We start from the raw sequence: 13,967 nt of genomic DNA, 5'->3' as shown, positions 1-13,967 counted from the left end.
AAAAAAACGCCGGACAGGTGCGAGTAGGACTCGAGCTCTGAGGGTTCCGTACAAATTTAATTATATAAGTATATAGATAATAATAATTTCGCCTGGTGCAAGTCTTTCTGTTGGACGCCACTTCGGGTACTTGCGTGTCCTTAACCTACCCCAGTTGTCTAACAGGAGACAGGGGACCTAGAGTTTAAAGTGGAATCCGAATCATGTGTTATTTCTGGCGACTCCTCACATCGTTGAGAGGTTAAGCTAGGTTAAAACAAAGACTGAAAAATCCAGGGGTCGACAGCGATTCGATTCCGCGACCCCACGGTTTGGTGATACGCGCTTCGACGTCCTCTGTCAGTCAATCCCATCTAGTAAAGATCCCGTAACGCGAAAAAAAGGGAAAAAAAGAAAAGAAAAACAACGAGTCCGACAGACAAACATACGGGTAGCAGATTGCAAAAAATATTTTTATGTGATAAATAACAAATTAACAACTTTCGAATTTTTTCCTTTAGTTGTACTGTGAAATCTTACTTTTTTTATTGGATTGACTTACAAGCTTAAATCATTTGCACCGCCAAGGAACCGTAGATCTTACTATGTGACATAAATTTCAACTTGATACCTCTACCCGTTCCTGAGAAATAGGAGTCTTAACAGTCGAAGAGACGGGCAGTCAGACAGACAGACGGAAAACAGAGTGTTCTTGCATAGATTCCGTTTATACTAACTGAGGTACGAAACCCTAAAAAATCTCCAATACGACAAGGAACTTAATCCTGCTTGGTGTAATCCGCTCCCTTCCACGCAAATGAAAAATGAAGGTCACGGTTCAGCGTCTCATCGATGGCAAGTAATCAGTATAAATAGAACTCTAGCTTAATTGGATAAGAAACAAGAAGGGACCGGTCGCGGCTTCCTTAAAGAAACTACACTGTCACTCGTATGAAACGGTTTATTGAAGCCGCAGAAAATGTTAATAGGAGTAACCGGATGGATATTTCAGATCCAGTCTGAAACTTCCTGGCAGATCAAAACTGTGTGCCGGACCTAGACTCGAACTCGGGACCTTTGCCTTTCGCGGGCAAGTGCTCTACCAACTGAGCTACCCAAGCACGACTCATGCCCCCTCTTGACAGCTTTAATTCCGCCAGTACCTCGTCTCCTACCTTCCAAACTTCACAGAAGCTCTCCTGAGATCCTTTCATACCAGCGCACACTCCGCTGTAGAGTGAAAATTTCATTCTAGAAACATCCCCCAGGCTGTGGCTAAGCCATGTCTCCGCAATATCCTTTCTTCCAGGAGTGCTAGTTCTGCAAGGTTCGCAGGAGAGCTTCTGTGAAATTTGGAAGGTAGGAGACGAGGTACTGGCGGAATTAAAGCTGTGAGGACGGGCCGTGAGTCGTGCTTAGGTAGCTCAGATGGTGGAGCACTTGCCCGCGAAAGGCAAAGGTCCCGAGTTCGAGTCTCGGTCCGGTACACAGATTTGATCTGCCAGGAAGTTTCATATCTGCGCACACTCCGTTGTAGAGAGAAAATTTCATTCCAGATCCAGTCTCCTCGGATAAGAGTTCAGTGTGTCAGCCACAATGACATGTCGCAAGGCCACGAAATGAAATGGAAAGCAAGAACTTGTGAATACGAGCGGCTAGCAAAGCTGAACAGTTAGCGTGCTAGGAGTCCTTCCCCAGTTTATTTCTCACACCACCGTAATACAGACATTAGTTTCAGTAGTGTTGAGGGACAGCTCAAACTGCTAAAAATTCAAAAATGTCCAGAGCCCAATAGGATCCCTATCAGATTCTCTACGAAATTTGTGTCAGAGTTAGCCCCTTTTTAACAGTTACGTGCTGTAGATGCCTGTGTAAAAAATAAAAAATAAAAAAGAATTGCGAAGTATTTGGAAGAAACTACAGGTCGCGCATATCTACAGGAAGAGTAGCAGAAGTGGTCCACAAAACTACCGTCCAATATCTTTGACATCAATCTGTTGTAGAATGTTACAACGCATTTTGAGCTCAAACATAGCGAGTTTTGTCGAACATAATACCCTCCTCCGCGCTAATCGGCCTGGATTCGAAAACAGGTATCTGGTCATTTGCAACTCGTGCTATCAGCAAATATCATAACATCTTACAGCCATGGATCAAAGGAGATAGAGAGATGTAGTGTAGTATTCCTTGACATCCGAAAAGTTGTTGGCTTGGTACTATCGGTACTATACCAACACTTATTTAGGAAAGTACGATCGAACGAGGACGTGGCATATTATCTTGGATGGAGAGTCTATGAAGTATGGCAGAAGTTTCTTCAGGCGTGTCTCAGGGGAGTGTGTTGGGAGCTACACTGTTCATGCTGTGTATTAATGACCTGACAGACAGTATTAATAATAACCTCAGGCATTTTGATGATGATGTATCTGTATTAATGTACTTTCCAAAAAAAGCTGCACGAATGTTTAGTCAGATCTTGATAAGATTTCAAACTCGTTACCAACTTGCTTTAGAAGCTCAGACATGTGAAATTGTGCACTTCACAAAAAAAAAAAAGAAAGCGAAGTATACTATGACTACTATACGTGTGAGCCACAATTGGAATCATTCAACTCATACAAATACTTAGGCGTAACAACTTTTATGTGAAGTGTAATTATTACACGGGCCCGAAGACTACATTAGGCTGTTAACAGCACACACACTGGCCTTTAAGCGATCATTTATCCCGCGCCCCTTTCGCGCGAAACCCTAACATGCGGTACAATAGGAGGTACCCTCTGCCATGCACTTCACAGTAGTTTGAAGAGTGTAGATGTAGCTGTAGATTCTCAGATACGAAGGTGAGCCACACTAGGACGTATCGGCACACCACATTAATAATCACTGACCCGGCGCAGCACCAGGCCGTAGCTTTTAAGCTATTCCCACACTCGTCTTGCTACGTCTTGCTTCCTGAGGGAAAAACACACATACACACGAAGTTAAAACAGGAAAATATTCAAAACAAAATTTAAATATTTCACGGACAGATATGTTGTGACACCTCTCCACTGTTATGGGACGACAAGAATTGTATGGGGTCACAGAAACTGGTAAATTCCAAACCTTCGACGAGCGCGTGCCCATGAGATGCATACACCGAAAGACACTGATACTTCTTAATCACAATTACAGCATTTTAATGCTGGTTTTGCAGTTTCGTATTGCTGAATGGAGCACTATTTAGAATGTAAGAGAAACTGGCTAACGGTAATCGTCATCCAGCGGGGCACCTCCGCTGATGCAGTATTTCTTTGCAAGCCACAGCTGCAGCTGCCATTTACAGCGGGATCTGGCAGGCCTTGGAGTTGCCAGCACTCGCAAAGCGGTAGCCGCCGGTTAAATGCCGGGCGACCTCGCTGTTGTCAGACGCCGAAGCCAAAACGCTTCCTACGCCAAGTTTTATGCAAATTGAAAGGTTTACTGGGGGATTTGGTTTCTTACACGTGCACCAAAACGTATGTTCACAGTTTTGCACTACAACAATTTTACTTTTGCATTTTGAGCGAAAGCTAATTTGCGGGTAACTATCCAAAGTACGAGAGGAGTTAAATAAGTAATGCAACGCATTTTTTTTTCTCGGCCAACTTAGATTGGAAAAGCGGAATTTGTTGTGGGACACCGTGGAATATTCTCGCTTCAACCCATACAGTTTTATGAAGTTGGCGGCGTTATACGTAGCCTTCAAAATGGCGTCTGTAACGGAGGTGAGTTTGCATCAGAGAGATGTCATTGACTTTCTCTTGACGGAAAACCAGAGCATTGAAGATATTCATAGGCGCTTGCGGAATGTCTACTGAGACATGGCAGGGAACAAAAGCACGGTGAGTCATTGGGCGAAGCGTCTCTCATCATCACAATAAGGTCGTGCAAACCTGTCCGATCTCCCACGTGTCGGTGGGCCGAACACAACTGTCAGTCCTGCAGTGTTGGAACGTGCAGACACTCTCATTCGAGGTGATCGATGGATCACAGTCAAACACCTCGCTGCAAAACCAGATGTTTCTGTTGGTAGTGCTGACACAACCGTCCACCAGTTGGTGTACACAAAGATGTGTGCCCGCAAATTTTTTTTTTAACTATGGGACTTAATTTCTAAGGTAATCAGTCCCCTAGAACTTAGAACTACTTAAACCTAACTAACCTAAGGACATCACACACATCCATGCCTGAGGCAGGATTCGAACCTGCAACCGTAGCGGTCGCGCGGTTCCAGACTGTCCCGCTGGCTTCCTCAGTGCCTAATAGAAGACGATAAAGAGCGACTAAGTACCATCTGTGCAATCAAGAATGTACTCCGTGGGAAGCAGTATGTGAATGATGGGGAGGTTAGTGCAGCAAGACGCTGGTTTCGACTTCGCACAGTAGAGTGGTACATACGGGCATACAGGCCCTTTCAGTGCGGTGGCGAAAGGTCGTCCCATTGAACGGAGATTATGTTAAAAAATAGGATTTTTTAGCCAAAAGAGTGGAGAATAATATGATGTTCTGGAATCCTGAATAAACCAACCTGTTTTCAGAAAAAAATGTGTAGCATTACTTATTGAACGCCCCTCGTACCTCTACAACTAGCTAGATGATAAACACAATGTAATTTACGAGTAATGTAATACCTATGATTATCTGCGCCTAGATGGTAACGCCTTGAACAACGATTATACTGGTGCTGGTCCAAAAGTCAGTCTTCAAAGTATCTAAAGTGTTTAATTTTTCTTAAATTGGCTGCCAAGCATAGTGTGAGACCATAAAGACACTAAAAAAATAAAAAACTATCACGTTTATACTGTTATTTGCATTATCACTAAGTGTCATTGTTCTATCAGACAATTTAATCATTTAAACAAGCAAAAGAAATTGTTGTTAAGTGTTACTTAAATCAACGGCGGAATCTTGATGGAATCTGCGATGTCAAACAGAAATCTTACCGCTGTACTACCAGACACGCCATGCTTTTCACCACGCGAGTACACATTGTTGTTCTTAAGCAGCTTCACTTTGCAGATTGGCAGGTATGGCAGCAGAGCAACTTAAATTGGAAAGACCACATAGGTAATATTGTGGGGAAGGCGAAACAAAGATTGCGCTTTGTTGGCAGAACGCTTAGAAGATGCGACAAACCCACAAGAGAGACAGCCTACATTACACTTGTCCGTCCTCTGCTGGGAATGCTGCTGCGCGGTATGGGATCCTTACCAGGTAGGATTGACGGAGGACATAGAAAAAGTTCAAAGAAGGGCAGTTCGCTTCGTGTTATCGCGCAATAGGGGTGAGAGTGTCACTGATACGATACGCGAGTTGGGGTGGTAGTCCCTGAAACAAAGGCGGTTTTCTTTGCGGCGAGATCTATTTACGAAATTTCAATCACCAACATTCTCTTCCGAATGCGAAAATATTTTGTTGACACCCACCCTCTGTAATAAAAAAAACTGCGTAAAGGAAACAACGATCAACGTGAATGGATGTCATGTGGCGTCCGCCCAGACCAAATGCAACAAACTATAAATATAAATGGTCAGCGTGACGGACTGCCGTCCTAAGAGGCCCGGGTTCGATTCCTGGTTGGGTCGGGGATTTTCTCCGCTCAGGGACTGGTATTGTGTAGTTTTCATTATCATTTCTTCCCCATATCCGGCGCGTAGGTCGCCCAATGTGGCGTCGAATGTAATAAGACCTGCACCAAGGCGGCCGGACCTGCCCCGTAAGGGGCCTCCCGGCCAATGACGCCAAACGCTCATTTCCATTTTCATATTAAAAGGAAGAAGGGCGAAGACTTTTTTTTGAGTTGCGGCAAAACTGTGGCTTGAATTCAGTAGCGGTTAATTCATACAGTGTACAAGGTTTTTCAAGACTTCACAGACAATGTGGGAAGCCTATGTTCTGGACCTAATGAAGATGCTCAAATATGAAAAAATTTGTGATTAATAGTGTCGTAGATCACGATACCTGAGGCGATATCGAATACAGCAAACCCAATCTCATGAGACTAATAGAGAAGATGCATGAATGAAAGAGTCACGACACTGACGTGCAAACGTCCAAAGAGGTGCCAAGTCGAAAGGCGTATGTAGGGCTGAGAGCCACATGAAATTATCACTATTAGGCTAGGTTTTAAACCGCATGCGCCTTCACCCGGGAAATTCTTATGTACTGGGCACAATCTTCTTAAGAGAGGACATGGTTCTGCAATCGAGTGTCAGATATAAACATTAGATAATTCAAAAAACAGTTTTTGATAGAGACTAATGAAAGGTGTAATCCTATACAAACACCTAAGTAATTAACTAAATACACTTCCTTACTTTTTAGTGAGATGAAGTAGCCGGCCCTGATGGCCGTGCGGTTCTAGGCGCTCCAGCCCGGAGCCGCGCTGCTGCTACGGTCGCAGGTTCGAATCCTGCCTCGCGCATGGGTGTGTGTGATGTCCTTAGGTTAGTTAGGTTTAAGTAGTTCTAAGTTCTAGGGGACTAATGACCACAGCAGTTGAGTCCCATAGTGCTCAGAGCCATTTGAACCATTTTTGAGATGAAGTAAATATATTCAGTGTCTCCCATCGTTGCGGTCTAAATATTTTCATAAATACCTTTGTTTATATCCTTCACAATTCTGCTTAGAAATTCGAGCTTTTAATCTTAGGACATGGCCGTTCTTAAGCTCTTTAACCGATTATTGTAATCTGGAAAGGAAGTGAGGCCCCTCTCACATCCTATCCATACCTTGATATGTGGTGTAGCTCTATGGAGAATCACCTTCCGTACGGCCTAATAAGCATTTTCGGCGAGCATTTGGGCTTCCTCCTAAGGCACGAATCTGTAGATCGTTGCCCATATTGTTACCCTCCTTTGCTTGATTGGCAGTTCCACGGAGCATGAGAACGGACTGGTAAAACACTGGACTCGTTTTCAAGACGAGCCGGTTTCAAGACTCCAACCAGCTATCCTGATCAAGGTTTCACGTGGTTTGAGTAAATTGTTGCGTGCAGATGTTGAAACACTTCCTTGAACAAGCTCTCGCTTGTATTCCAGGCGTAATTTATCACAGCGAGCTAGTGCTACGGCTTTGAGAAATACGCTGTCGCCACGACACTTAATTTTTTTTTAAAAAAAGTGCATCTGCGAATGTTGCATAGCGTTATTCCTTACCTTTCTCTTTACAGACGGCCAGTTAGCAACCGTTACACTAACGAGCAGTGCTGCTGACAAAACCACACTTACTGCTGGAGCTACTTTCCAAGGGAAGACCTTGGATTGGTATTGGAGTTCGTCCAGTTATCGAGTTTCGCGGCCAATTGCGTGCAATTTTCGATTATATTCGATGTTATACTTTGGGCCATTCACTTGGTAATGCTTTGATACTATCCTAAGATGTCCCACTAACTATTTCACTTTCATGCCTTCTTTTCCAAGAGAAACAATTACAACTTACATCCCAGGCTGCTCTTCCCTTCGTGTATCACAATCAAGCCTCGCCATATAACTATAAAGGCGTTATAGATGCAGACATTTAGGATCACTACTCGTATCCTGTTTTCAGACAGGCCCTATACATCAACAATAGTGAAAAACAGCAATATATTATCTGTTAAGAGTATTAGGCTATTAGAGAGCAATGTTGATGAAACGCCAATGGCCGGCCGTGGTGGCCGAGCGGTTCTAGGCGCTACAGGCTGGAACCGCGCGACCGCTACGGTCGCAGGTTCGAATCCTGCCTCGGTCATGGATGTGTGTGATGTCCTTAGGTTAGTTAGGTTTAAGTAGTTCTAAGTTCTAGGGGACTGATGACCTCAGCGGTTAAGTCCCATAGTGCTCAGAGCCATTTGAACCGTTTTTGAAACGCCAATGGGAGCCGGGACTGGAAACAAAATTCTCTTCACCCGCGGCAAAAAACAACTTTCATTTTCTACTGCTCTTACATTAGCGACACAAATAATTTGAGAAATGGATAACGTAGCTCAGTGTTGTAACAGTGCGCATGAAGTGAAAGAGTGAAGCTGGACTCGCGTATGTCGACCGTGGCCCAAATTTTCTCTGGTTTCCCTAAATTACTTCGCGCGATGGTCACTGCTGATTCACTCATCCTATCTTGTGCAGATAAGTTAAAGATTTAACTCTAACTAGCTGTGGACAAAAAAAAATGGTTCAAATGGCTCTGAGCACTATGGGACTTAACATCTGTGGTCATCAGTCCCCTAGAACTTAGAACTACTTAAACCTAACTAACCTAAGGACATCACACACATCCATGCCCGAGGCAGGATTCGAACCTGGGACCGTAGCAGTCGCGCGGTTCCGGACTGCGCGCCTAGAACCGCTAGACCACCGCGGCCGGCAGCTGTGGACAGAAAACAAAACAGTAACGAAAGAGAAAGTAAATGCACACAAGTAAATCATAAGTTTGATTACTTATAAAGACCACGAAACAGAATACAGAACATAACACAGGCAGCATCCTACCAACGACAGAGTAGTAAAAGTAGAATGGTGAATAATTTTGGGAACGGTGTGAAATTGTTTTGCAGGCAGCTGCATCAATTTTATCTGACAACTAATGCTGTCTGTTGAGACGTTAAATCTAACGCCATTGATCCCAGTGTCCCACGGTGTAATTTACTTGTAATAGATGCGTGTCCCATGGATCTGTCAGACGTGTGCTGTAGACGATACCAACGGATTAATCGAACATCCAACGAAAAACGGTGGAAAAGTCACTAAGAAACAAAAATGTAACTTTAAAAACTTCGAAATCTGTACCAAATTCAAGTTAATGTTACTCTTGATGCAACAATTATAAATGGAACTGTGATTATTCGTAGCCGATTATTAATGTTGAAATGTTTTGTGCCGGCCGTTGTGGCCGAGCGGTTCTAGGCGCTTCAGTCCGGAACCGCGCTGCTGTTACGGTCGTAGGTTCGAACCCTGCCTCGGGCATGGATGTGTGATGTCCTTAGGTTAGTTACGTTTAAGTATTTCTAAGTCTAGGGGACTGATGAGCTCAGTCCCATAGTGCTCCGAGCCATTTGAACCATTTGAAATATTTTGTAAGGTTTTTGATATGTATATGATGTGTGATGTCCTTAGGTTACTTACGTTTAAGTATTTCTAAGTCTAGGGGACTGATGAGCTCAGTCCCATAGTGCTCAGAGCCATTTGAACCATTTGAAATATTTTGTAAGGTTTTTGATATGTATATGATGTGTGATGTCCTTAGGTTACTTACGTTTAAGTATTTCTAAGTCTAGGGGACTGATGAGCTCAGTCCCATAGTGCTCAGAGCCATTTGAACCATTTGAAATATTTTGTAAGGTTTTTGATATGTAGCTCTTCGTAAGATATTTCATTTTCATGGTGAAATTTGGTTACCAAGCTTGGATTGATTTTCACACATGTATTCACCCTGTATAACACTTAAAATATGTGTATGTGCCTTTTTGACTGATTACAGCCGTTTGTGAAACGGGTTTCCATACCTGTATCTCCCTACTACCAGATAGCTAGTACACCTCAAGATCCAAGGTTCATTTTGTTCAGCACCCCACTCCTACGTGAAAGCCGCATACTCGAAAAAATATCTAACTTATGCTTTTCTTTCCGACTATGACAATGAAGTTGTATACAAAAAGTCAATTTCACAAAGATATTGTATTGAAACAGTCATTTTCAAACGATTCTGCATGTTAACACACTCGTTAGCTTACAGACCACCTCCCTCTTTCCATTCGAACAGGTCTCTGAGGGACCGACGGTCCGACCGCCGTGTCATCCTCAGCCAATAGGCGTCATTGGATGCGGAAATGGAGGGGCATGTGGTCAGCACTCTCTTCTTCTGACCATTGTTAGTTTTCTGACGGGAGCCACTACTTCTCAATCAGGCAGCTCCTCACTTGGCCTGACACAGGCTGAGTGCACCCCGCATGCCAACGGCTCTCGGCAGCCCCGGAAGGTCACCCATCCAAGTCCTAGCCAAGCCCACAGCGCTTAACCTCTGTGTTAGCGCTGGGGCAAAGCCATTGGCTATACGCTTTTCATACTATTTTTAAAATCATAAGATGAACTGACACCCATGTTTCTATAGCCTAAACTGGACGCACATTTTACCGTCATATGATCTAGTTTTCGAGTTACTAGACTGTTACTACATACAACCCTAAGGTATTACTACAACACTCTGGCATGTGTGCAAGTAAAATTTTAGTAACGAAATCAGAGATTAATTATAACGTCTGCAATATAGACATGCGAATTTTAAATACTCTCTCATTTCGTTGTTAAATCTTTGAAATTAAGCACAACATGCTCTATTAACGTCTTTAGTTGAAGTTTTATTGTAATAAAAAATAGGCCACTACACCCAAATGCAATTTGTATAAAAAAAATTTGTTTGGAATAAATGCTGCTGAAGAGTGTTACAACTGTCCCACAAGTAATGATAGTTAAGTGAGCTAAAATATTATAAATGCGTGCAGAGTGCTTCCTCTTATCACACGAAGAGTAAAACAAATCAAACCAAAGGTGAGTTCTGAATTAATAAATTACCACTGAATTAAGGTATATGTATCCAAATGTTTTTGTGTCATCTGCGGACTCCTCGATGGAACAGACCATCATTATCGTCTTCATTGCATTTTATACCCACGGGAACACTTAATAGTTTCGCACTTCGAAACAAATTTGCATTATCATTTTAACTGACTCAGCTGTGGGTTCTTGGTGAAACATTGCATTAGGTTGGGGCATAACTTCGTAGCATTTTTGTTTTGCATGTTGGTATCCCGGTCGTTATGGGTTTATTTATCGATCGACATTTTTTATTTGTAGTTCACTGTTGCTGTTTGAGCTTACATATTGTCATTTTGTCATTTGGAGATACTGAATGGAGCTGTGAACGCTAGAAAATGAGTACCAAATGGATAAGTCGGAACATTTACGACATATTCTTCTGTTTGACTTCGGTAGCGGGGTGACAGCAGCGGGGAGCCGTGTCTGAGGATAATGCCATTGGACACAACACAGGAAGAAAATGGTTTTCTCGTTGCAAGGAGGATCGTTTTGACATCAGGAAGACCTTCGGGGTTTAAACGCGTTAGTCCATAATGATACTCGTCAGTGCATTCGAGAACTGGCAAATATGATGAACTGTGCTCATTCCACCATAGTGCGACATTTGCATAAAATGGCGAAGGTTCAAAAGTCTGGTGTATGCTCTAAGCCAAAATCACAAAAATCAGCGGGAGGCGATATGTGCACCTCTGCTTGCTCGTAATCAGTTGGCTCGTGAACAACACCGAATATTCCTATCCTGTATCGTTACTGATGACTATTTTTTTTTCTTGTTTTGTCGCTGTGTGTGGCCGTGAGAGATCAATGATCTAGTTCGACCGCCATTTGTGTAGACTTTCTGCCGTCCTGCTATCGCAGTCCGTTGCCCGTTTTGTCTTGAGTGTTTGTACTTTATCCTTTTGTGCTATTGCTTGTTTTTTTTACACATGTACTACTTACACATTGATTTGTTTTATACATTTCGTTTACATATTGTTGTACTTATATAAAATATTGTCGCTGTATTGCCATACGCAAAATAAAAAAATAAAAAAATTGATGTCTTTATGCTAACATTAGTAAAAGGAAGGAGTGTTTGAGCCAAAACAAAGCACAACTCTCCATTCGAAGACATGCGCTCATCCACAAAAGATAATGTTATGTATCTGGTGAAACAACGAAGGTGTGGTGCACTGCGAATTCCTCCCCCGAGGTGTAACCATCACTAATGACATTTATTGTCTACAACTGAGACGCCTTACATACGCAGTCCAAGAACAACGACCAGGAAGACTGCGTGAAGTGTGCTACTCCACGATAATGCCCGACAGTATTCTGCTAGACTAACAAAAAACACCATACAGGAGTTGGGTTGGGGAGTCATACCGTACACACCTTATTCACCTGATCTTTTGCTCTCAGATCTTCACCTTTTCTGCTCTTTATCGAACAACCTTCAGGGAACTTCCTTTCCGGATGAAAATGCGCTCGGAACGTGACTCGACGAGTTCTTCGCCTCAAAACCAAATGATTTCTACACTCGCGGAGTCGAAAAGTTACCCTCTCGTTGGCAGACTTGTAAATAGTGAAGGAGACTGTTATTGAAGTCTAGAGTCTCTGTTATGTGTATTTGTTGTGTTTTTTAAAACTTATGGAAAAATGCTATGATTTTATGCACCAAATCAATACGTTGAATTAAATATACTAGCAAATAGGCTACTAACCCGAAATCTAGGTCAAACGGTAGTAATAAAGTTTGTGAAACAAGGCTAAAAAAAGTGTTTCGTTTAGTTAATACAAATTCGCTTGAAGCTAGAGGCGTAAGTATCAGCTGCGTGCGACTGAGAAAATAGAACATTTGACGAAGCATCGAATGCAGGGAAGTTTTCTGTCACATATACCGTACAAACGATAATTCCGTTTTGATTCCTTCGATAGACTGATGTGTACAGACAAATTCTTCCCCAGAGGTTGTCGCAGGTTTACTGAAACCAGCGATTGTGGGAAGGATTGGTGGTCAGCGCTCTCATGATACAGTTCAGCACTGTTGCGGCCTTATGATCTGTTCTGTAATGGATGCAATTTGTATTTCAAGAAGAATCTGCATGTAGAATTTTCACTTCCGTTTTGCTGCACACCCCAAACGCTTTTGCTCTTCACTCAGTGCTGCAAATAAAACACTGTTTTAGTTTCTAATGCTACTCCATGTGTGTAATAAATTTCCTGTCGCTTTAGTTTCTCAACGTCTACAATAGTATTTTCTGTCATACAGTTTACAAATTGGAAAAAAAAATTCAAATACTCAGAACCAATGACAGTACACTAACCGGCTACTTTTATTTACAATTCATCCTTATATCTTAATTTGTTTATTTTCAGGCCACAAGAAAGAGGATGTAAAGCGCTCAAGCTTCTCTGCTGCCACCTGAATTTTCTGCGCAGAGAAGAGTACGATGGTAAGCTCGTCTCCAATCTCTATAATACGTATGTCGCGAGCATGAGTAGAATTCTTTGCAGCGAGCCGAAGAAATTAGTGTCGTTACGGGGAACTGAAAGAAGAAATCAAATACAATTATTCCATTCACTGGCCAAAATTTCAGCGTGATGAATTCTTTACTGCTACGAGCAGTCTATATTTAACGCTTACCCACACAAATACACACACACATACACACACACACACACACACACACACACACACACACACACACACACACACACACGGAGTGAGTAAGTATAAGGGTGGGGGGGAGGGGAGGGAGAGAGAGAGAGACAGAGAGAGAGAGAGAGAGCGCTCACGCCTTGTCGGGAGCATGAAATCGAAACATAAACACGAAATATTACATGTAACTTCTTGTAACTTTGTTCAAGATAAGAAAGTAACTTCCACACATTTTTTCCTATAAACTGTAAATGCAGTTGAAAAACATGTCTTATTGTGATGGAAACAGTAAGTGAGAATAAACTTGGATCCTATGGCAGCAATCGCAAACGCAAGTGCGAAAAAATCCTTAAAACTTCACAGAACCGAATCACGACACAGTATAATGATTCAAAAGTGTACGTGTGTCCTCAGAAGAACAAAGTGCCTGTTACATGTAAAGCCATATTTTTGTTTTCACTGCTGAACTCAGAGAGGTTGTGTTTGGAAGGCATGTATTCTACCTATAACCAGGATCTCCAGGTTTAACGTTACCATCAGTCGGGCAGACCACCACAAAAAGTGTTCTGTGCTCTCACTCCACCAGACGTCGAGGAGAGGTTTGCGTTATAATTGAAGACACCGGTGCACAATCTGTTAATGCGAGCATACATAACCAGATTTCTTCCCCTGCAAGTGAAATTCCAGCAATGCGAATTCAAAATCGAGAGAAACCTCTATAATACGAACACACATAGTAACGTAGCTACAAA

General features: G+C 42.6%; 1 protein-coding gene across 1 annotated transcript in view; it reads left to right on the top strand.

Annotated features, from left to right (window-relative positions):
• The window catches only part of LOC124556736 (flocculation protein FLO11), a 194,034-nt gene that overhangs the window by 46,688 nt on the left and 133,379 nt on the right, over positions 1–13,967 (top strand). The window contains exon 2 of the mRNA XM_047130734.1: positions 12,933–13,009. Within this exon, the coding sequence (XP_046986690.1) occupies positions 13,007–13,009 (3 nt within the window). The 5' untranslated portion in view covers positions 12,933–13,006. The remainder of the gene's footprint in view (positions 1–12,932; positions 13,010–13,967) is intronic.

Source organism: Schistocerca americana, chromosome X (genome assembly GCF_021461395.2).
Source record: "Schistocerca americana isolate TAMUIC-IGC-003095 chromosome X, iqSchAmer2.1, whole genome shotgun sequence".
NCBI classification, from domain to species: Eukaryota; Metazoa; Arthropoda; class Insecta; order Orthoptera; family Acrididae; genus Schistocerca; species Schistocerca americana.
The sequence above is the reverse complement of the archived record's forward strand: the minus strand, read 5'-3'. Positions and strand labels throughout refer to the sequence as shown.